At 37.3% G+C, this 26029-nt stretch overlaps 1 protein-coding gene across 2 annotated transcripts in view; it reads left to right on the top strand.

Annotated features, from left to right (window-relative positions):
* Positions 1-25665, top strand: part of LOC124359061 (failed axon connections) — a 57288-nt gene extending 31623 nt beyond the window's left edge. Inside the window, exons 2-7 of one of the 2 annotated variants that reach the window (XM_046811478.1) lie at positions 17878-18080; positions 19309-19444; positions 20146-20283; positions 21287-21417; positions 22939-23086; positions 24561-25665. In XM_046811478.1, coding sequence (XP_046667434.1) covers positions 17878-18080; positions 19309-19444; positions 20146-20283; positions 21287-21417; positions 22939-23086; positions 24561-24647 — 843 coding nt within the window. In that variant the 3' untranslated portion in view covers positions 24648-25665. Of the gene's footprint in view, positions 1-17877; positions 18081-19308; positions 19457-20145; positions 20284-21286; positions 21418-22938; positions 23087-24560 lie in introns of both variants that reach the window. The other variant, XM_046811470.1, reaches the window with a different exon arrangement.
* The last annotated feature ends 364 nt before the right edge of the window (positions 25666-26029 follow it).

Here is a 26029-nt window from a genome sequence, read left to right as displayed (position 1 = left end):
CGTGTGTGACTGAGTCTAAACGTAGCTCGCGATCAGCATGTCCAGTACCCCGATCCGGAATGTTGGCATGGCACGCACACTTGTATATACAAGGGAGGAACGCGAGTGTGATGTCGTGTGTGACTGAGTCTAAACGTAGCTCGCGATCAGCATGTCCAGTACCCCGATCCGGAATGTTGGCATGGCACGCACACTTGTATATACAAGGGAGGAACGCGAGTGTGATGATGTCGTGTGTGACTGAGTCTAAACGTAGCTCGCGATCAGCATGTCCAGTACCCCGATCCGGAATGTTGGCATGGCACGCACACTTGTATATACAAGGGAGGAACGCGAGTGTGATGTCGTGTGTGACTGAGTCTAAACGTAGCTCGCGATCAGCATGTCCAGTACCCCGATCCGGAATGTTGGCATGGCACGCACACTTGTATATACAAGGGAGGAACGCGAGTGTGATGTCGTGTGTGACTGAGTCTAAACGTAGCTCGCGATCAGCATGTCCAGTACCCCGATCCGGAATGTTGGCATGGCACGCACTCTTGTATACAGGTATACAAGGGAGGAACGTGAGTGTGATGTCGTGTGTGACTGAGTCTAAACGTAGCTCGCGATCAGCATGTCCAGTACCCCGATCCGGAATGTTGGCATGGCACGCACACTTGTATACAGGTATACAAGGGAGGAACGTGAGTGTGATGTCGTGTGTGACTGAGTCTAAACGTAGCTCGCGATCAGGATGTACAGTACACGGTCCGGAATGTTGGCATGGCACGCACACTTGTATATACAAGGGAGGAACGTGAGTGTGATGAATGAGCCGCTGAAAGGGTAGCCTGTGTGTGTGTGTGTGTGTGTGTGTGTGTGTGTGTGTGTGTGTGTTTACGCGTGGAGGGCCTGCAGCCGTCTGCCCATGTGTGGTAGGCGACTCGATATCTTTAAATAACCAGCAGGAAACTCCTCATCATACCCACCCGACCCGACCGCGGCCGGCCATTTTATAGTCTACACATTAAGCACTCTTAAACGTTTCCTCTAATAAAATGCTCGGATAAAGAGAGGACCCGCCCACCACATTGTCTCGAGTACTTTTCGTCGAAAGAAATTCCGCGGCTAAATTGGGCCCAATTTGATGCGGTCGTTCAGTTTAGTTTTATCACCATCGTAACAAGTATATCCAGCCGAAACTAGGAACACCCTATAAAGATGCTGGCATTTCATTACGAGTCTTTCATTATCTTTCTTGGCCTTCTGTTCCCAACCCATTCGCATTAATATTTATTAATCTAATAAATAAGTTTATTCTTCAAGTACAGATTAATATCACATATTATTTAATAGTTATCGAAATGGTGACGTTCTTAGTGTAGTATTTAACTGCTGTTTATGACAGTAGTGCGGAAAATGAGGAGTCTCGACTGATCAGACCATTCATCGTATCGGAATTATTTTTCATCTGCAGTCCATTGTCCTCGCGTTGTGAATTCATCGATTCTAGAGAACCGAGTCATCTGAATGTTGCTGTTGCAACAAAGCTAATTGCTGCCTACGGTTGGGCCATGACAGCATACAGCAGCAGCGGCAGCAGCGAGGTCGAGTGTTGTGAATTCATCGATTCTAGAGAACCGAGTCATCTGAATGTTGCTGTTGCAACAAAGCTAATTGCTGCCTACGGTTGGGCCATGACAGCATACAGCAGCAGCGGCAGCAGCGAGGTCGAGTGTTGTGAATTCATCGATTCTAGAGAACCGAGTCATCTGAATGTTGCTGTTGCAACAAAGCTAATTGCTGCCTACGGTTGGGCCATGACAGCATACAGCAGCAGCGGCAGCAGCGAGGTCGAGTGTTGTGAAGTGCTGAGGCTAGAGTTGCATTGCGGATTTCATCATTAACTGTAGAGAGGTTAGAGAGAATAATAAGCCCGCTCCATTAGCCCATTAGTTCTGCATGTGTGTTCGGTTAATTGCTCGTGCCGCGTTACATTTAATTGCTAGCGGATTAAACATTATCGTCCTCAAGTTGAGTGGAACGTAATGTTCGCCCGCGTATTTGCGTGCCTGATCGCTTTTTATGGGGTTCATTAGATTTTGCGTTTACAATTTTGCGTTGAAGCTTTTGTATAACATTGTGCACTGCCCGAATCGATAACTGTATAGCTGAGGGGAAGCTGAGAAGTTGCGGCTTGTAAAGGCCACCTCGACCCTTGTTAAGCGCATGGGCGAGAACTACAATAGCTCCTTGTTAAAATAAACCTCCACCTCCAATAAATAACGAGTATCCACAGACATTCCACGTTTTTCTCAGTTTTTCCTCCGGAAATTTCTTTTCCCCACCGATATTTTCATAGAACACGACTAAATACATAGGTTTCCATAGTGTATTTATTATATCTAAAACCATTTGAATTGGGGTTTTGAGTTAGTGGAAGAAGTCCGCTGCTAAAGTAATCTCGAGTACACTACGTCACCAGAGGAAGTTGGAAGTAAGCAGTACTCCGAATACGTTAATAAGTTTCCAGGCATCGCAGGTGTACTATAATTGGATACAGAACACGATTGTAACAAGCGAAGCGCATAAATGAAGCCAATTACAGTAAGCGCTACAACAGAGAAGAAGCCTTACAGTCCAGTGTTTTTGTAGAGAGTGGCTCTAGATGTGCCGGTGATAGTAATGACGACAAACGCGCTTATCCCGTTACCATCACGTCTTGTCGGCACGCGTCCCCGTCACAGACAGCACCATTTGTACCGGCCAGCCGTCATTCCTGAGCTGGTAATTACTGAACCAGTCTCCGTCACTCGACCTGCGTGTCTCATCTTCTGTTACGTGTTCCCACCAGAATCGGACAATGCACGTATCTACTACACATGAGATATGTGTTTACAGGAACTGTACCGTACCAGGCCCGCGGCTCGCAATTAAGCTGCGAGCAGACTCATCTTTCCCTCTCCCGACTTTTATTCTTTGTTGGAGCGGAATTCGTATTGTTCCTAGATCACCAAGTGTTCTCGATTGGAATTGTTAAATATACGTACAGATACAGAGTGTGTTTGATGCAGCTCTGTTTAGAAATTGGCCCATTGTCGGAGAGTGAAACTGTATTGAAGTGTATCGATCGAGTGGTTGAACGGTTCTGAACTGCGGAATACACGGAATGAAGTGAGAACATAGTTAATCTGAGGAAACCGATTGTGCATAGAGAGCTGGTACCAGTAGGCATGTCTTGCTCATCCTGCTTACACCGTGTGGGTCGCAGTGTTCGTCACCTAACATTGGTGTACACACTCCCCTTTGGGTCCTACAGTGGGTGAACTATGCATTACCATGCAAATCGTGGTGTTGTTGTGAGGCCTGTGAAGGCGCAGTTTAATCAACTGTTGAATCGGACTGTTGAAGTGGCGGATGTTGCAGCCATCGGCACGTCCTGTCCTGTCTGGCTGGACCGCCGTCTCTGACACTCGCCAGCACCTCTACTCGACTGTGATTGATGGATCGCAGAGTCGGTACATCTGATACTGTGCTGCTCGCAGATAGATTACATTAACAGCCAAGGACATAGATGTAGCGTAATGAACATAAGTTCATATCATGTTTGCTGAGCAATAGACGCAATAAAGCGCTGGTAAGTCTTCTTTTCGACCCTAAGTTCCTGTGAGGACCTGACTTCGTTAAGTCTGTATTGTTCTTTATTAAGCACTCTGCTTGAAAAACACAGGATAATATTAAAGATAAACATCCGTCCTCTGGTAAGGAAAAGAAAGTACTTAAATATTCTCTTTGCTGAACGTTCTGCTGCCATTTTCTCTCCAGACTGTCTGCTCTGCTGTCTTAGAGTGGTGTTGCAAATATGAAGGATCAAATATTTGATCCACGTTACACACGTTATCAGATATTTGAATATATCTTCTAATTAGACATACAGATTTGTTCGATTGTCATTAAAAAAGTCGAACACGATTAGAAATAATTAAACACACTAATAGGCTTAGAGTTTATAAATTATACTTTATATTGTATCTGCATTTATTTACAACTTTTCAAGCTTAAGGAAGACAGTTGGTTAAAACTTTAGTTTTTCTATTCGGGCAAACGAGCCAGAAATATTGGGTTTACTTTTTCGAAAAAGAACAATGTGATTTATTTGGCTGGGCGTTAGTGAATATTTTTACATTGCTCTTATGTATAACCATGATGGTAACGAGGGAATTACAGAAATACATAAATCTCTACACAAACTCAGTATACTCATAAGAGGACATTTGACATATTCTATGTTAACACGTGATGCCTGGTCATTTCAACACATCTAACATAATTTTATGATGACTAGGTGTGTAGGCTTTATTATTTAGAAATTGATATGAAACCCAATTACAAAACAAAAACAAAAATGTGAATATATCTTGTCACAAGATATCTCGAGAAAGATTTCATCCGTAGAGTTGACATTTCGCATGAAACTTAATTTCTACATAGATAGATATGCGTTATATGTTGTTGGATATCCAACCTTGCAATTTGTCTGAGCGTCGATGAAGCCTTCCACTCAGTAGGTTGACACAATTTCCCTACTGATTACCGGGGATGTAACATTTCTTTGTTGGGTCATTCCATACCAAATCAACCAATGGTCTGAACCTTGACCTCTCAGATTTGTATGATTTTTTGTTTATGTGTTCTACCCACAAGAAATAGTTAAAATCCAAAATTTCAAATTTTTTGGGCTTTTCGTTTTTGAGTTACAGGCATTTAAAAAGCCAAAAAAAATACAGTTTTCAGTCAATTTACGATTATTTAAAAATGTAAGTTCAACTAAACAGAGTCTTAAAAAGGTATGCTATTTAAATAATTTAGGTTCATATCAGTTTCATATGTCCCGAGAATAGTATTTGTAGCCCAGAAGCAGCTCACGCACACATAACCGGCAGGTATTCCAGTAGGAAAAAATTGTTTTAAATATGAACCCATTTACACCCCATCCTGAAACTTTGCATGTATGTAGTCAATGATAATGAGCAATACATATATTTTTCCTGATCAAATCCAAGGGAACGTATTTTAGGAATTTCAAAAAAATGTTTTTTGAATATTTTTGAAAATTTGTAAATGTATGTAACATAGTCATGTGATACATCTAATTGAAGGGAATTTCAAGAGGAAGAGAATGCTACAAATTTTAGCTCTCTAGGTGCTATAGTTTGGAACTAGGTAATTTTTAAATAATCGTAAATTGACTGAAAACTGTATTTTTTTTTTTCTTTTTAAATGCCTGTAACTCAAAAACGAAAAGCCCAAAAAAATTTGAAATTTTGGATTTTTGGATTTTAACTATTTCTTGTGGGTAGTACACATAAACAAAAAATCATACAAATCTGAGAGGTCAAGGTTCAAATCATAGTGTAGAATTGGTTGATTTCGCATGGAATGACCCTGTTGCCTGATTGTAATGAAATGTGCTGTAGACTTGAAGTTTGTATTGAAACAAGATGAACTATTGTGTGTAACGACATACGGTACATATGGTGGGACACGTGCAAGCTCAGAAGTACGAACTATTTCCGGTACAGACAGACGGTGGCGGGTCGAGCGGACGGTATCTCGATCATGAAACCTCATCTTTGACCTCCTTCCACTTACCACGAGCTGCAACAGTGACCCGAGCAGGATCCCGGCACCGCGTTGCCAGGAGACGGTTGCCTAGCGACGGTCCCGGGCACACCCGCCCCCACCCAGACACTATACTGATATCAGCTTTTATAGCGATCAATTTGATTACACTTGTACTTAACCTTGTTATCGTCTATTTCGTTATCCACCCCGAGCTAATTGAGTTAATCAGGCGGTTTGTGCATTTCATATATACGCGTAAGTGCAGGTTTTCTCTACAGCGGCTCTTTGTTGCGAATTAATGTCGGTCCGGTCCAAGTTGTTGGACAAGGGGAGGCTGCACTTGTGGGCAGAACTCTGCATTGAATTTGTCGGCAAATCTACCTGAGCCGTGGTTATATTGTGAACCATATACTGCTAATACATGACATTTGTCAACGAATATTTAGAAGAAGACTTTGGTAGGTAGGCTACTTAATTTATTAACTCTACTTCGAATAAAAATTATCATAAACATTATAGACATTGATTTAGTAAAGAATTACTAATTTTGAAAATAAAAGTGCAATATTAAGTAAGCATCGTTAACTTTCTGTAATTGTGAATCTGGTCATATTCCATTATATGCCCCCAACGCTTAAACTTTTTTCAATGAACTTAGAACGTTATAAAAGCGTTGGGTGCATATAACGGAATCTGACCGTAAATCTAATTGTATTGCTGAGTTAAAATACAATAGTTGCTAGATTGTGAATAAAAAATGAAACTTTGTGAAATAAGTTTTGTAAATGTACATTATTTCAATCACTCTATAAATAATCAGTTTTTTTTTTTCAAATTACTAGTTTCATAGCCTACGTAGTCAATTTTGCAAACAAATCTTTTCACCTGCTCATGCCATCGCCGGAGATACTTTAGCCAGTTAGCGGTGTCTACCGACCCCTTTAGGTATTTTTCATTTAAGGTCAAAGTTATTCGTGTATTTGTTTAGTATGCTAAAACCGCAACTGCCAACATAATATCTTGATGACTTTTATAGGTGGGCCTTACACATTACATTATTAGTCCTTGGGCAAAGTAACAAGAAGTTGTAGCTCTTCGCTTGATGAATAAGTCTTACTACACAGATTTTAATTGTTTTATTATTGATTTGGTTTTATGTAACAATCTACATTTGTGTGAACATAGTGTTTCAGACAAGCGTTGCAAACATTGTAGATATTGATTCAGACAAGGACAATTACTACGGTATTGCTAATTTATGCAACCAGTAAGCGTCGGGCAAGTTAATTAATTGCCGATTCGATTCGTCAACTATTCCCTGCCAATTATGTGACATGTTGACATAGAGTTGAATGAGAACACAGATCAGATTGAACATTGTAATGGATTGAAACTGTTATTCCAACAATAAATAATTGATTTCTTTTAATTATTTAATGGATCGATTTCTTTTACAAATGCCCGTTATAAGTGAAAACGTTATTCTAAAACTTCTATATATTAAAAGACGAACTGATTTCAGGATAGTTTTAGAAAAATTGCAATACAACGCCGAACTCCCATATGTATTTCGGTTTTAGTTTAAAACTGTTGTGGATCATTGTGATATATTTTAGTAAATTATTTGTTTGAAGTTTGATTTTGACGATGGAAGGATTGTGAAGGAAACAGAATTTTTTCCGGACATTTGCCAATTGTACAATGGTTTTTTAAACAATACGTTTCGAAATCTGCAATATTATCTCTTCTTCAGGTAAATAACCAACCTAACACATAATTAATTACAAATTAGGTGAAAATAAACAAACCGCACCAGAGCGTTGTGACACGCATAAGTCAGGAATCACAACAACCAAGTTGACACACAACATGGTCGTTGTTTCCTGACTTATGCGTGTCACAAAACTTTGGTATGATTTATTTATTTTAACCTAGTTTGTAATTGTTTGAGTAAATCTTTGAAGAGTAATTAATTAATTGAATATAATAACATCCCTTTGTTTTAATTGCATTAAAATATGATATTATTCATTTGTCCAAGAAATGCTCAGTAGAGACGCCCGAGTGTGGGACAATGCAGCTGCGAGCGGAGCGGCGCGCTCCAAGAATGCGGCACCGACAAAAAACCAGACTGTACACACTGGCACGTCCCGGCCACATGAATTGGCTAAATAAATTACCAAACAGATAACCACAAAAAGTGCGCACCTTTGTCCAGGGCGCACAAAAACCGCTAACCGATCAGTGACCTCTCGCCAGGGCGGATACAGGTGACATGAGTTTATAGCCTGGCTGCGAAAATTAGGGATTTAAGTTTTAAACTATTCAGTGTTTTGTCTTCACAAGCATGCGTACCGGTTACAATGCTCGGAGGACGTATACAGGGATGCTACAGGTCAGGGAAATCAGGGAAGTCAGGGAAAAGTCAGGGAAAAAAACAGGACTGGAAATCAGGGAAAAGTCAGGGAATCCGGTCTCAAGTCAGGGAAAAGTCAGGGAATTTCGACGTTGGTCAGGGAAAAATATAAAAACCCTTTACACAAATAAACTTACTGCCGCCGCGCCGAGTCCAAGCCTGCAGACGACCGCTTTTTAGCCTCAACACCGCTTTTTTCCACCCATTAATTGCCAAAAACCCTGGGGATTGCGTCGAAAAAAGTCAGGGATAAATGAAAAACTTGGTCTGGAAATCAGGGAAAAGTCAGGGAATTTCATTATTGGACTCCTGTAGCAACCCTGGTATAGTTACTATATTATCTGACCTCGTAATAAATATGTAACGTGTTGTAACTAACTAGAACATTTTTAACCTCCTTTGATGTTTACTTAAGGATTCAGTTGAGTACTGCCGTAGTAGCCCCATTGCGTTTGTAGTGCACAGGGTTTAATGTAGAGTTGCTGTACTCTTTGGGAGTTTGATGTTATGTAGGGAAATTGCGTATCACATCAATTTTTGAGTATACTGAGGAAATGGATATTAATTTCAGGCAACATACAAATAAAAATTGGCCTCTGTGAAAAACTGTTTCTGGCATTAGACGACAGACAAATCATCAGTTGAAAACTCACGCTTGTGAAACCAGTTATTATTTTTTATAATGTAGCCTATGTGAAGGAACAGAATTTGCCATAGTACCAGTTAATTTGTATGGTATTTGGAAAACCACTCTATTTGACATTTAAATTATCGCCATTAAAATACTTAACTCGGATTAGACCAATCAGATTTTCAAATCGTGAACTTTGTTTATGCCTAATGACGCATTAAATAAGTAAGCGATTTTAGAATCTTAATATCTTTTAGAATCTACTACCTCGGAACCGGAAGGGCTACTTTAATGGTGATAGTTAAAATATTTATGAAGTATGTCAAAATTTAAATATGACGACAAATAAAGATTCTAAAATCGCTTACTTATGTAGTGCGTTATTAGTAGAAACTGTGTCACGCCTGTACAGTCCAGGAATGCAGTAAATGCACTGAACTGCAGCTGACATTTACCCGCAGCTACAGTTGTGAGATATGGCTCCATCTGTCATGTACCAAGAATGCCGGCATTCATCTGTCCGCCATCCTCATTAACCCTACTTCCGTCCATCAAAAACACATTAATTGGGCCCACACGCTCCCTTCCTCACCATTCAATATCACAATAATAGAATTAACTGTGTTACTGTAGATGGAACATTTCATCGTATATAACCAAAGTACAGCTGTGTATCTGTGAAACAAGCACAACGCGTCTTTGTACCCAGGTGTAATGTTTTCACAAGTTTATGGCACTGGCACTGTCCATTGTTAATGGGAACGTACAGGAAACGCACACGCCCTTGGCGACTTGGGCAGTAAGTCAAGGGGGGAGGGGGGGTAGATTTGTTGTAATGGAGAAGAAGGAACCTTATATTGGCTGAGCTGGTAACACCGGCTTTTTTAGTCACAAAACACCGCGGAACTATTTATATTATACGGCACTAACAAGTGGAATATTACAATACTCTCTAGTGACAAGTAAAATGTAAGACAGTCGGCATTGAGTTATTGTTTGATTTTATGTTAATAATTGAAAACAGTACCGAAGCAATATGGCTGATTAAAATATAACTTATTTTCAATACATGCTACAATTTCAATTTCTAGTATGATTCAAATTCAGAATGTGTTTCAGTAGCCTTCACTGCTTTCAATTTTCTCTAATGGGTAAATATGTAGCATTTAATCTTTATATTTATTATGATACATTTATTTATATGGAAATGTAACATATTGTTAAGTAATGTACTCTTATAATTAGTGGGTTTTACGGCATAACTTTGTTCAGGTTGTTACAGTGTTATAAAAGTAATAACTTTAAAATACAGTATTCATATTATTTTATTTTTATTTAAATATTCAGATTTCTACTCCCGTTTTCCTTTCATTAACGCCGCCTATGAGAGACCTTTACATATATTTGGATCTAGCAGAGTTAAAATTATGATAAATTAATATTGTAATTTTAGATGAACCAGGAAGTATTATAGTGTATGATTTTAATATTATATTTCAAATTGACCAAATCATGCCTTTCAGTTCCATCAATGAAACAACAGGGCACTATTGACTTCGAATCTTATTGCCAAATTTGATTACGAGAGTAAAAAAATTGATATGGTTGAATAAGAGAAAACATGTTGTGAGTATGAGGTACTATGAAAATGGGACTGGGTGTATGGGCTGATAATTCGATAAGTGCGAAATTGCACAAAACTTGATTTATTACATTATTTATAACCTAGCAAGAACCCGATGTTTACCAGAATGAATGTATATTGATGTATGTTCTCAGAATTGTATTTTAAATAAAAGTACGCCTTCACTTAACATGAAGCCGAGAGTGACCAAATTTGTCTGGACCAAGAGCGTGCAGCCACTACAGCCGTGGCCGGTCTCATGAAATATGCAAGTCGACTAACTCTCCTGCCACCTGCAGTACCGCGCCCTGCTTGCAGTGTACAGAGTCTTCACTCTGTAATGAAGAGTAGAGACAGTTGAAGAGCTGCCGCGGAGTGTATGCATTCTAAGAATAATATGACTTCATCTTTTTCTATCTACCCCTGGGTATCGCTGATAATAAAATCATAAGTACAGCCCATGTTTCAGTATTCGCCCAATATATCACAGTAAAGAATTCCAAAATTAGCATCAGAAGAAAGGAGGGACGCGAGCGTGAGTGAGCTTCATATAAATATTTATTCCTTCAACAAATTGCAGCTCACCGATGCCGGGGGAAACTGGCGCCACCGATCTCCCTCCATTATTGCCGGCTTTCCCGCTTGTGGGAATAAAGCCGTGCCCAGGGGATGTCGTAACCCGGGTTCATTGGAGGGACTCTACTCTCCCTCTCGGTTAACACGCTATTAAACACGTTATCAACTGAAGCGAGTGTCTAGTCACCGAGACCGTATTTGTGTTCACTAAGCACATCGTATTCTGGATTATTTATTACGGGCAGGAAACGCAAACTAACATGTTCTTTTGCTTTACAATTTTATGCTTCTACAAGACCTTCAGACAAGCCATAAATTGACTATTCATAATGATGGCTGAAATGAACAAGTTAGTTACCATGTATGACACGCCTATTCTGGCACAGAGAGAGTGGTGACAGTGAGGTGAGCGCGCACACTTGCCCAGTGTGGTGTGACCATGCAGTACGGTTTACGGTACCTCGCGGTTTCTAATTGGTAACCCAGCGACACGCGACAGGACACAGGGACCACACGCGTACACTTACACTCACGTGCACTGTGAAAACGGTCAAGGCCTGCCAACTTCTGGTGTCGGTGTGGCGTGGAACACTAGCTTTGGATGTACTCTTTTACTAAACAAATTCTTGCTGATCAATAAAGACCTTCTCTTATATGCGCATTTTGGTTCTAATTGTTGTGTTAAACTAGATACGTTCCTACTGAACCTCCAGAGACATGCCTTGGCTTCCTTCTGTTGCCTAGTCCTGAGCTTGCGTCAACTTCCAGCAGTAGTACCGGACAGAGTAGTCGTACACACGATCGGACAGAGGACGTTGGGCAGTGAGCGCTGTACCGGAAACATTTCTGTTCGAGTGATAAATTTTATACGGCCAGCCAGTAACGGAGAGGAGCGTGTAGAAGTGTGCAATAAACCGGCGGTTATTGTATGTACGTGACGCGTCTGCCTGGTCCACCCTCCACGCTCCACGGCACACCGCATAGCCTCCCACCTATTGCCTATTAATGTCCAGTTTTTCACATCTATCGCCCTTTGTTCTCCATTTTTCTCATGCGAAGCGACCGTTAGGGCGACGAACCGCGCCCCGTATTTTATTTTGCGTATTGTCGACACATCCTCGAGTTGATTAGTCATGTTATATAAGTGTGGTGTGGACCGAGTCTTGTAAGTAGCTTTGTCTTGAGATAGATACGTTACACCCTTTCAGGCGAGGGAGATATGTACAGTAGGGTTTACTATAAATTGGTATTATGTATGGATAACTCGTTGAAGAAGTAAGTAAATAATGACCTTACTTACGGTAACAGACATTTGATGAAACGTTTGAATAATATAATGTATTTTATTGAACATTTACAAGTTCTTCTACTTTAGTTTTTTATAACAAATTCAGTTGAATGCAGTATAATTCTATTAAACCAAAAAACCAATGAAACTAAAAGAAAGAAATTAACATTTCTCCTCAAGATATACACCTTATTGATTACAGTTCGTGTGACTAATTCTTCGTTCATTTTAAATGCTCTGTAACAATGGAATTTAACACACTTATAATAACCAGTTTTGTGTGTATAAATGCATTGTATCTGTTGATTTCAATATTGGCTATAAAATCCAGAACAAAGGCTTTAACTTAGTTCATGTATGAATTGATAGACATGATATTTTCGTCATGAACGGAAACTTCTCACGGCCTTGTTCAGGCAAGTCACTTATTGTATGTTACTCCGGCGACCACACTCACCACACGATAGTAACTTCCCCTTGAGAGTTCACAGATTTCACGTTACTACGCTGTATGTATAGAGGAAAGTCGATAGTCGCGAGAAAAGGAAGTAAGTCGACATACAAGCACCATCTCAAGCCACGCAGTGTATGTGTGTGTCTCCTGTTCTGCTGGGAGACGTTTGGTGTAGTCATGTAGACACATCAGGCCAGATTTTCCCTCAGGGCTCCATGTTGGCAGATCCCGCGGTGTTTTTGCCTTCTGAGATGAGAGTTTTGTTCCCATCTGGGGCGCTTCTATATTTGTTCAGTTCCGACCGACAGAAAAACCTACACAGATTTATTTAGATTGAGACGAATGCGCGCCATACGCTGCTAGTTACTGGGACATGTGTCGCCGCGCCTGTACCAGTGTGTCATGTAGCTGTTCGTGCGCGGAGCAGGACCAGTCTGTATAATAATATGTTACGGAGCGCCGAGAGATGAGATGAGTTGTCAGATTACAAGCTTTCTCCATGTCGCGCGTTCTGCCGCTAAAGCGTGCATATAATTGATGACAGGCTTCTGACGAGATTTACTAATTAATTAGTCACTGATACCGTTGGTATTCACCACATCATTAAGTAACTGTTACTCGGATACCTGTTACATGTACCTTATTATCTGTTAACGATCTCGTATTTGTGACATATATTTATCTCCATGAGTAATGTGGTGTTGTTTTGTTGGCAACATTATAGTAATTGCTTTTATAAATACAATCATGAATGGACTGTAGGGAGAGTACAGTGACTCGGACGGCAGGGTAGGCGGCCAGATGGGAGACAGCTGTGCGGCGTACAGCTGCTCTGCTCCTGCACTGTGCACATGTCTCCCCCTCACCATATTGGCTACTACACTTTATTGAATAAAATCTACGTATTTCGTATCCGGTCTCTTCATTTGTTTTAAACTATGTTTTCTACATATTAGGGGTTTAATGTAAAATTTCTATTACTACTGCGTTGCTACATATTTTCAAAACATTAATTAGAGTCTAATTATTCATCATGTGCTCAAATTTCAGTGGAAGTTCTTATTGTGTACTTTATTTACGTATTCTTATGTTGTGCAAAATGCCCTGGCCATCTTAGAATTTTTCCTATCCTTTGCAGTTTATAGAACAATTTCTCAAATCTATATATATATATATATATATATATATATATATATATATATATATATATATATATATATATATGGAAGTTTTATTTGCACATAAACATAACTCCTTAATCTAATGTAATTTCTATTCGTATTAAAGCTTTCACTACCAAGCCAGTATTATGTTTCACAGCTCGCATATCCCAAGGAGTCTGGTAATGAATTCTGACTCGGCCGACTTCAGGTCAGTGTCACACGAGACTATTAACACACAAGGAGATTCTGTGTTATGACACACCACCTCTTATCAGTCTACTATGGTTTAAATTGGAAGTTTAGATGTCTCGTATTGAAGAATTATCTTATACGCATCAAAATGTCGAGGTTTTAAAAACCTATTCATATTACTAAAACCCCCACAAATTAATTAATTTGGATGTGTATATGCCTTTTCTTTAACATGAAGAATCTTGTACAATCGTAACATCCTCAAGTCCATTAATGCTTTTAACGATCAGCCAATTTAAATCCATAAAATTAATTAAGCAGTCTTGCAGAATCTACCTCAGGTGATAGAAACTAGACGATACGATATTAGTGAATGAATGTGTGAAAACGAATACTGAAGGCTGTAAATAGAAAGGGGTTTATACCGTATATATCGGACTTGGCAGTGAAAGGTTAAATCCGTTCTACCCCACATTGAAAGGATATTCAGTGACACACATTTTACAGTTTCACGTACGAAAATTATAACCCGGAACTTAGGTCTTAAAGCCCTGCACAACCTCAGAGTGTAACGGCAAATCTGAACACCTTTCGACGGATAAAACGAGCCACACGAATACCACTTTGAAACTGCAATCCTTACTCCATCGCTGTCTCAGAGTGTAACAGCAAATCTGAACACCTTTCGATATCGGATAAAACAAGCTTTGGAAACTGCAATCCTTACTCCATCGCTGTCTCAGAGTGTAACGGCAAATCTGAACACCTTTCGATATCGGATAAAACGAGCTTTGGAAACTGCAATCCTTACTCCATCGCTGTCTCAGAGTGTAACAGCAAATCTGAACACCTTTCGATATCGGATAAAACGAGCTTTGGAAACTGCAATCCTTACTCCATCGCTGTCTCAGAGTGTAACAGCAAATCTGAACACCTTTCGATATCGGATAAAACGAGCTTTGGAAACTGCAATCCTTACTCCATCGCTGTCTCAGAGTGTAACAGCAAATCTGAACACCTTTCGATATCGGATAAAACGAGCTTTGGAAACTGCAATCCTTACTCCATCGCTGTCTCAGAGTGTAACAGCAAATCTGAACACCTTTCGATATCGGATAAAACGAGCTTTGGAAACTGCAATCCTTACTCCATCGCTGTAAAGAGTGATTCTCATTACAGTACACCGGATCTCATCACCTTCGAAACTGCACTGCTAACGTGTTCATGAAACATAGTTTAAAGCGTGCAATAAATTGTCCATACCTTTTTACAGAAGAATTGACGGCTGATAGCGGACCCTCGGTAACCTTAGGAACCCTTAATAACGTCAAGCATAAATCTGGTCTTGTTAGTTCTGGGTAGACGTCATGTTTATCACGTATAGATGCAGATTTGAAGAGTGGGGGATGACCTCGTACTTTACCAGATTTAAATATCTGTCGGGGCCTGATCTTAAGGCAGTGTACAGATCCGTCCGCCTAGTAAACGGATACCGGCCGTGTTCAAGAGCCCGGAAGTGGTGGCTTCCAGTCAACCCCATTGCAGAGGTTTCTGTATCGGGTAACACGGGCGAGGGGTGGCGGGGTGGGCGCGTGGAGGTACCGGGACCAGGATCGGGTCAATTGTGAGCTGCGGGCCGACAATTGCACCCTCGTTGACCCCCGTGTGACGTGCTGAGGCCTTGTTACCCCAGGCACTGCCAACCATGTGGGCCGCCCTCCCTCACTGATCATTCAATTAAACTGAATAAATGTTAATTAAGTTCAAGCCGTGTCATTAGAATTGACGGATTTTCTGACTGAGAAGAAGTAAAGACCTAACGCCTGAAATTAAGTACAATTATTTGAAAGTAAAACATAATTTAATCACTTTGCGCTATAAATGAAGCATGAAGCGTCCTGCCATTTGGTTTGAGAACATACAATTACTTTGTTAATTCCAGCTCATAGTATGTTTTATTTTTTAAACAATTGGAAAACTTGTTATCGGTCTGTCATTGTTCTGTTTGTTGTGTTCTCCAGCCCGGATTGTTTATATCTTCGCAAGTCGTCATGTCTGACATTTCCCAATGCAGTCCTACATTATAACAGCCGATGTGCACATTGCGTGAGTTTAAGGTCGAGGAACGGTTTCGTGAACTTCCATATAAATTGTTAGAGAGGTATCGCGTGCACGGATGAGTAAACGATGGGCCTCATTTCGGCTAGATGTAGCAATAAAGAGAATAAACAAGTTATAATACCGACCATTTGTATGTTGAACCCCGGGTGTCGATGTCTGTGTGCGTGCGTGCGTGTGTGTGGAGCAACAATGTGCAGACAGACAGGCGGATCAATACAGAGACACGCGGCAATTGTCCCCGTAATGTAATTGTTTACAGTCCGGCTGCGGCTGGCGGCGAGGGGTGTGCAGTCCTCTCTTTTCTTCACTTATATTAGTGGCCAGCATCTCTTAGACTACAGCACAATAAATACAGTCGGCTGTATGTAATATATCTAAATAGTGACTTAGGTTCCTGGTTACGGTGTATACAGTCCGGCTGCACTGGCGGCGAGGAGTGTGCAGTCCTCTCTTTTCTTCACTTATATTTTAGTGGCCAGCAGCGTTGCTCTTATATCCGCTCCGTTGACACGCTCTTAGACTACAGCACAATAAATACAGTGGGCTGTATGTAATATATCAACAGTAGTGACTGAGTTTCCTGGTTACTGTGCAAACAGCCGGCTGCGGCTGGCGGCGAGGAGTGTGCAGTCCTCTCTTTTCTTCACTTATATTAGTGGCCAGCATCTCTTAGACTACAGCACAATAAATACAGTCGGCTGTATGTAATATATCTAAATAGTGACTTAGGTTCCTGGTTACGGTGTATACAGTCCGGCTGCACTGGCGGCGAGGAGTGTGCAGTCCTCTCTTTTCTTCACTTATATTAGTGGCCAGCATCTCTCTGACTACAGCACAATAAATACAGTCGGCTGTATGTAATATATCTAAATAGTGACTTAGGTTCCTGGTTACGGTGTATACAGTCCGGCTGCACTGGCGGCGAGGAGTGTGCAGTCCTCTCTTTTTTTCACTTATATTAGTAGCCAGCATCTCTTAGACTACAGCACAATAAATACAGTCGGCTGTATGTAATATATGTACAGTAGTGACTTAGGTTCCTGGTTACTGTGTATACAGTCCGGCTGCACTGGCGGCGAGGAGTGTGCAGTCCTCTCTTTTTTTCACTTATATTAGTAGCCAGCATCTCTTAGACTACAGCACAATAAATACAGTCGGCTGTATGTAATATATGTACAGTAGTGACTGAGGTTCCTGGTTTCTAACATGTTATAATAAATAAAAACTAGTTTATGGTATTCCAAAGCCAAGTTATGGTACTTGGTAGTAAAAGTAAGAATGCTGTTTCTACACAGCATAACTTATCAAAAACTAGTAAACTAGGATGCAGTACTTTTCATTGGGTATCACTTTCTATTTCCAGAAATTTCCTGCTCTTCTATGAATTATGATAACATCATAAGTTGTTGAGTTAAACTGTTGACAAAGATATGCAATGGTATTTATAAGATTTGTTGTGTTTACTTTTTTTCAAGCAGCTGAAAAGTAAATCATACATATTATTCAGGCAGTTTATTATCAATTCACTAACCTCCTTTATATCATGTATTAATTTTTGATGGTTTACACTCATAGTTAGGTATAAATATGGGATAAGTATATAATAAGGATATTAGTGTGTAAGTGGTAAGTGGATATAAATGCTGGATAAGTGTAATAGTGATGATTTATCTACTTTTAAAGGGAAAAGAGAGTTTTCTTGTTTATGAATTGCTGCTAGAATAAATATTTATTCATTAAAATTGAGAAAGGTTTTTGTTAAAGGCGTTTTTATAACAAACTAAGTTGTGATTATTTGTTCTCAGAATGTGGACCACAAAATGAAATACCGCTCGAAAAAGGGGCAGCTGCCATTTATTGAGCTGAATGGAGAAGAGATAGCAGATAGCTCTGTGATCATCAAGGAGTTGGGACAGCAGTTCACCAAGGACCTGGACATTATCTTGGACAATAGCCAGAAGAATGTATCACATGCCATGATCTCCATGATTGAGAACCATCTATTCTGGTCAGTGACATCACCTTTTGTTTATTATTTACTATCAGATTATCATTTTCTTAATGCTTGTTTTACATACTTGTATTATTATTGGTGTAAAATTCCAGAGAATTTAAAATCTACAAAATATTTCCAGGAAATATTACTGGCAATATTCTCAAAATTCATAAATTTGTGGGAATTAATTAGCAGCATAGCTAAAAATTGTAATTTAATAAGTAAAAAAGTAATTAGAAATTAAAATAAAACTAAATATATTTTGAAATAGAATTATAATTAAATTAAATTCCTGGGGTTATTCTTTTATAAGATAAATCACTCAAATTAATAGGTCAATGTGATAATTTTAAAATAAAATAAAACACTCTAATATGTATAGAAAAAAATTATTATTATTGAAAAAAAAACATCAGATTAATTTCCTCTTTTTTTTGAGAATGAACTTCCCCATAAAATCTTGTAATTAAATTATCTTGTTAATTAACTTGTTTTATTTTAATACTTAGGCTATTTTATTTGAGCATTTCTAATTTACATTTTGAATTATTTCGATATAGGTTTAGGTTTTTAGATTTGTACTTAACTTCCTTATTTGAAATAAACACTTTTTTTTAAGTAATAAATACGTAATATGGAATATCTGCAATTATTAGTCTAACAATTACAAATTGTAAAGCTGGAAAAAACAACAGTCAATTTATAAACATAGGAAGTTTATGAATATTTTAGGCCTAGGATGTTTCAGCATGAGTTCCAAATTACCTTAAGTGTTAAAAATGCTTTGTTTTTAGTCCTAAAGTCTTTAATTATAGTTTAGGAATCGAAATCCATTGGTGTAGTTCTTTAAATTCCCACGCTATTTTTACAGAGGAAATTAATGTGTGGAATTCTTGGATTAAAATGTATGAATTTACTTAGTTAACCTAGTTTTAAAATTAACTTTCAATAAGTGTTAAAATATTCAAAATCTAAAAACTTCCATAAATTCCCAATTTTTGGGAATCTTCCTGACTCAAAGAAATATTCTCTGCAATATTTCCATTTCAAAATTCCCTTCCGCTGGGAATATATCCGGCCCAAATCATTAGGTATTACAGTATATGGAGTTCTCTCATTTATAAATATAAAGATTCATATTTTTCAATGGTAACCATACATTCTTCTGTTTCTAGTGTTACAGGAAAACATTATTTTGTGTTGCATATTACTTTATTACAATGATGCCTTGTTTTGACAGGGTTGTCATGTGGTGGAGGACGAAACAAGCTGACAACATCATCAAAGGCTACAAGGTCAACTTGCAACATGCTCTTGGCACTAGAATACCAAATGGCATCTTAAATTTCTTTTTTAAATTCAGTTATGGCAGAAAGGTATGCGATGATGTACGTATGTGTTAGTTTTATTTTATATCCATTGCTTTTTAAAATCATTGCTTCCCTGCTTGGGTGACAGTCCGTCTTCAGTGTATATACTATTTCTACATTCTATCTTTCATTACATGTACAGTTTTTCTTTTTGTTTAAAAAATCATAAATATGTAGTGGTAAGTAAGGTGATGGTGTCTTTAAACACAATCTCATTATTAAATTTATATTTAATAAATAATACAATTTGCTTTAAAATTTTCCAAATTAGTAGAATTTAAATAAGTTAACAATATTTACTTATAGGATTTGACAGCTTCAACTAAGCATTGTTGTGCATTTTAATTTACTCAGTAGTTACATGCATAGACTCACTTGCTTACTGCATATAGTTCTTAATATAGTTTCTTGTTATCAATGATAAACAAATCATGTGTGATAACAAGTTGTGAAGTTGAATAGAAATGTTACATCATAATAAACTTGATAATTCAAAGTGTTCAGGACAATAGAAATTTTTTAGTATAACACAACACAGTTTATCACAGAGATTGGTTCAGTCTACAAAATTTAATGTAATTTTGTAGTATTTTAGGCTGGGTAAAATTATTAATTAAGTAAATTAAACCCTTATTTTGTTCTGAGTTCAGTGTAAGTTGCAAATATTAAAATTTACTATTATATTAAAATGTGATTTGCTATTTTAGGGTCTGAAGAAAGTTAAAGCCCAAGGAATCGGTGTTCACAAACCAGAAGAAATTGTAGATTTTGGGAAGCAAGATCTGAAAGTGCTCTCAGACTTAATAGCCGACAAGCCATTCTTCTTTGGAGATGAACCAACAACGGTAGGTATACTTTTTAAAATTAACTTTATGAGTTTGGAGTAATTAATTTACTGAAGGTATGTATTTTGTAGAAGGAAAAACAAACTTGATTTGTAAAATAATCTACGTATAAAACTGTTAAATGAGCTTGTTAAATTTTCGTTTGAGCTCCACCAAGAACCTCTACATTATACATTTCTTTATCATCTACTTTGAATATTACTTAGAAATGTGACAATAAAAACAAATTGTCAATAATATATATAGTTTCAAAAGAAAATTTTAAATATCACTATTTTTTATATAAGTTGTATTTGTACCAAATTTTTCTTAATTTTTTAATAGCTGTAAATTACAATCAACAATTTTTAAATATACATTTTTGAAACTTGAAAAAGAACAGCTTTGAAACTATAGATAAATATTGCAGAATTGTTATTCAAGAGTTGCCTCATGCTCTACAACATTGTCAGGCATACTGGGAGATCTGAGAGTTATTTTATGTTATTTTACTGAAGTTGAAAATTTATTTTGAATTAATTCATATTTTTATTTTAAACTCATTTTCATAGTTAGTAATGAAAAGTGAAATTTTAAACCACTTTAGTAGTAATAATTAATAAAATTGTAGAAAGTAAAGTTTAAAAATATGTATTAAAATGACTGAACATTTTTTATTCCTTGAATACTGACTATAAAGTAAATAGCGCTCCTTGCTAAATATAAACTCAAGCTCTACTGCTAATATTCATTTGCATGTATATCTCAGTTATCAGTAAAAATAGATACATAATTTTTGTAATCCATTCAGAAAACAGAGTTATTTTCAAATCGCAATAATTAAATCACATTGTAAAGTCCTCAGTCTATTGAATCTATCCTCAAATACTTGCCATAAAATGTTTCACTATGTTAAATTTAATGAATTAAAAAACAGGTTCATTCCATGTTGCTATATTTATGTACAATTATATTTGGCAGTGTTTTGTGAGGATACATTCTAACCGATGATTATGATTTCCAGTTGGATGTTGTCGCTTTCGCTAACCTGGCACAGATCTACTTTGTGGACAAGGAGGTGTCATTCCCCCTGAGAGACTTCATGCAGGAGTCCTGTGCAAACCTGGTGGGGCTTGTCAACAGGATGAAGGAAAAGTGAGTGCACCACCTGTGTAAAGTTTCTGAAAACAAATGTTATCATGCCCAACTTATTTCCTCCTGTTTGGATTTCAACCTAGCTTGAAGTCCTGACAGGAGGAAATGAACTCCACGTTGTCATTGCACAGAGCCAAGAGCACAAACATACATCAAATCAAACATTATTTATGCATGTACAAAAATATGCGTATGTTCTTAAAACATACTGTTATCAAGATCAGCTGTTTGTCTTTAAGGCTTAAAATTATACAGAATTCAAAAAATTAAAGGCCTGATCATTTGTATTCCTTTGGTGTTAAATAAAATTGAGCTGGTGCATTAAAGTTTATACTCAACCCAACAATTAAAATCCACTTCTTGATCTCATTCATTTTGGATTTGGATTGAATCTCTTGAGTTTGTCTTTTATTTGTACAACTGATGTTAAAGTTTCTGTCAGTTACTAACCCGTAGTGTGAACAGGTGTAGATGCTTAGGTGTCAGCCAGTGAAGTCTAGATAGTGACAAAGTCACCTAGAGCATGATCTGCAGAAGAGCAAGAAAAGGCCACATAATATTCATTACACATGTTGTAGAAGAAAGCTTTAAAACTTATATAACTTATAATATGAAAGTAATGTTCTCGAACAAGTAGAAGTTTTGTACCAGGTAGTAGAGAAGCATAAATTTTGTATCTATTAGTGATTGTTACGTTGCTCCCAGAGTTCTGATTGTCCTGTGGATGAGAACAACATCAGTAAACTTAAATTCGCAGATAAATATTTATACGAGATACTGAAAGTAACAGATTTGAATTTTTGTATCAGCGTGTCAAACTAAAAAAAAAATATAATCTTAGAAATACATTATTTTTAATCCTTCCAATAACACCCCTCCATTTCGACCTCCTGTAAAATCAGTTATGGGTGGTTATATGCAGATACCAATAAGAAACATTATTTTGAGTGTAAACTATAAACCATTAGTATTAATTGAAAATAGTATTTTTAAGAATTGATTTGCATTTAGACCCAAAAATCTTAAATGTATGAAGTGAAACATTTATGGATTTGAGACAAGTTCCTATTTAACCCCATGTTAGTCTCAGGTGCTCAACTCATGTTCCCTGGTTCTGTGTAGGTGTTTAACCCCATGTTAGTCTCAGGTGCTCAACTCATGTTCCCTGGTTCTGTGTAGGTGTTTAACCCCATGTTAGTCTCAGGTGCTCAACTCATGTTCCCTGGTTCTGTGTAGGTGTTTAACCCCATGTTAGCCTCAGGTGCTCAACTCATGTTCCCTGGTTCTGTGTAGGTGTTTAACCCCATGTTAGTCTCAGGTGCTCAACTCGTGTTCCCTGGTTCTGTGTAGGTGTTTAACCCCATGTTAGTCTCAGGTGCTCAACTCATGTTCCCTGGTTCTGTGTAGGTGTTTAACCCCATGTTAGCCTCAGGTGCTCAACTCATGTTCCCTGGTTCTGTGTAGGTGTTTAACCCCATGTTAGTCTCAGGTGCTCAACTCATGTTCCCTGGTTCTGTGTAGGTGTTTCCCTGATTGGGAGGATATCTGCACGACACTGGACCTCAACTCTCACCTGCCAAAGCCACCACCAGAGGAGAAAGAGAAGGATAAGGGTAAGGACGAGGAGAAGAAGGCAGAGAAGGAGGGTGATGAGAAAGAAAACGAAAAGGTAAATTTCAAGTAATAACATTATTTTGATTTAAACGTAAAAAATATTTTTTGAAGAATTATACCTTGCAGTTAAAGATTAGACAGTATTGTGTATTATCCAGTTGAAGCTTTAGTCAGATAACAATTAATTATATTCACAAGTTAATATTATGTAATACTTGCACTAATTGGATTGTAACCAAGATGGCTTAAAGAGAAATACAACATCATTACTTTTAAACAGACAAAATATAGTTTCTCAAGGCAAGAAAATGCACATAAATTGATATCGTAATACCTATTTTCAAATTTGAAATATAAATATATTTACTAGTGAATATATTGTTGAATTTGGACATAATAGTACATTTTTTACAATATACTTGTCACAGTGGTATTGTAATGGTTGTTTGATAATTTTATTTGAACTCAAATCCTTTTAAATAGCTGAGAGTGTTTGACAGTGAACATGCTATGCAGCTCACATCTCCTCAGTAATTTTTATTCACGATTTGTGCCCTTTTATGGTATTTATTATTTAGTTTTATTTGATATTTTAATTGAATTTCATTGCTGCTTCTTGTTATGCAAATAGTTAAATTCCTTGTTAATACCTAGACATTGCATGATTTAAAAGGAAAGCAAATTTACATAAGATTGCCATTGTTATATGTTTCTGGTAGTATCACTTAGAATTAAGTAGAAATAAACCATTTCAGCCTCAGAAATTTCATGGTGTAAGAGACATAATTATTTAAGTTGATTAAAACTGCTTGATTTATAGAAAGAAACCCCCTTTCCTTTGCAGGACTCATGATGTATGTGAATAAACAATACATTAAAAATATGTTATTGTATAGCTCTATACTTACAAAAGAATAAAGTATTAGTTTAAAATACTTTTCTAAAGTATATGTAAAAAATGTTTCTATGGTTTTAGATTATTATGGGATAAAATACTCTTTAAAGCCTAATGAGTTAACTGTTATAATGGAATATTGAAGTACCTGACGTTGTAACGAAAATTATTGCCCAGACAGATGGACGAACTGGCCTTCAACTTTTGACCCCTCAATCAAAATTTTTTGGACGAAAAGAAACCTATGTATCAAGTTTCAAATCCCTAGGACCTTCCTATCAAAAGTTATCGCAAAGATAGACTGCCCTTTGATCTCAATAGAGTTCTTTCATTCAAAAGGTACCTAAGTACCAAATTTCAAGTCTGTAGAATCGCGCAGTAGTACAGAGAATTATGACACAGACAGACTGAATGTCCTGTCAGATCCTTAATAAACAAATTTGATATAGATCTAAATATATACGGTTTTTCTGAGAACTGGTTGTAATTCTTACCTGCATTAAAAGTAATCATAACAATAATATACTGTATCACATCTTTTCTTCATAACACATGTTTATAGATTGTTCTTACTTGTAAGTAATGATCACAATTAATATTTTAAATATACTTATATATATTGTTTTATTTTTAGTCTGAGAAGGAGATTGAGAAAGAGAATGAGAAGGACAAAGAAACGGATGAAAATAAGGATAAGGAGAAAGAAAAAGAAGACAAGTGAAGCAAAAGCTCCCAAAACCCCGACCCACCCATGAACAATTAATTAGTGTATAGCTTTTTAAGGTCATTTTTATTTTTTCTAATATGCATTTAATATATAGGACTTGTTGTGACCATTATGTTAGTGTGTATTTTACAAGAGAAAGATCTTTTTTATTCCAGAACTGTAACTTAAATATCCATTAATTTATTCTTCATTCCATCAGATAAATGTATTTTCTATGTATAATTTTTTATTATAGTATAACTGCTTTTCTATTGGCCAATTCCTGAAAAAGGAACTTGTAAGGTTCTTTTTTCTGTACCTATTTGTACATACAAATTATTATTATTTAAATACAGTATTTGATTATTCAGGAATTTATAAACGTTAAACCTAGTTTCTGAGAGGAATCGACCAGTAGAAAACCAAGTATAGTCAGAGAAATTTAGACGGTAAGACGTTTTATAACTAATCGGTAAGCTCAAAGCGAAAACGGTCTGCTCATAAGGTGTGGTGTCGGGACCGGCCCCGAGTGTGGCCAACTGCTTTTCTTTTATACATACTTTCTTCCCTTCTAATTGTTTAAGCAGCTCATTGGAGTTCAGATGTTTATATAGTATATAAAACGAGGTTTCATTTCCATGACAAGATCGCTTGTTCAAGTAGAATTAGCTTAGCTAGTTGTATGTGTACATCTACAGTTTCATCTATTTCAGTGAATTGTGATGAGAAAATGGTTCTGTGTACCCTATCCAAAAATAGATTGAGTTTGTATATTATCAATTGCTGCATCTAAATTAACAGTTCAACCATATCAAGGCCATTCCAAGCACGTTCTGTTGTTTGTTTGTTTTAAAGAATGACTGTATTTCTGTTCAAATTATTTTAACTTAGAAATACTCAAGATATGTTTATTATTATGTAAGGCTATATCATAGTATCTTTGATATTATTGTAACTATGATGGCTTCTATTTATTCTTTAAAAGGAGCTGTACAACACCTAATAAAAGAAAGATCTTTAAGTAAGGCTGTCATTATGTGTTTTATTTATACCCCCCTCCCCTATAGTTTCTAGTGAAGTTCACCACCACATTTGTGCCTGTAGCAATGAGTTTGTGGATGTGAACTTACCTTTTGATGTGGATGGTTGGCTTCAGGCTTTATCAACTCTACCACACAAGAGAATACTGTATGTACATTCCATACATCATTACAAAGAATAAACATACCTCTTTACATTAACACATTATTTTTTTAACTGTTTCTACATTCAATAAGCTAACAAGTGCCAAGGCTATTTATTATCTAGGATATAACAAACCTCTTTAAAGAATCTCAGATTGATTTGTTAACACTGGTTTTATTTAGATTTTGTTTTCTTCACTAGATTGATAATGT

Source organism: Homalodisca vitripennis, chromosome 1 (genome assembly GCF_021130785.1).
Source record: "Homalodisca vitripennis isolate AUS2020 chromosome 1, UT_GWSS_2.1, whole genome shotgun sequence".
NCBI lineage: Eukaryota > Metazoa > Arthropoda > Insecta > Hemiptera > Cicadellidae > Homalodisca > Homalodisca vitripennis.
This window is presented reverse-complemented; position numbering and strand designations above follow the sequence as displayed.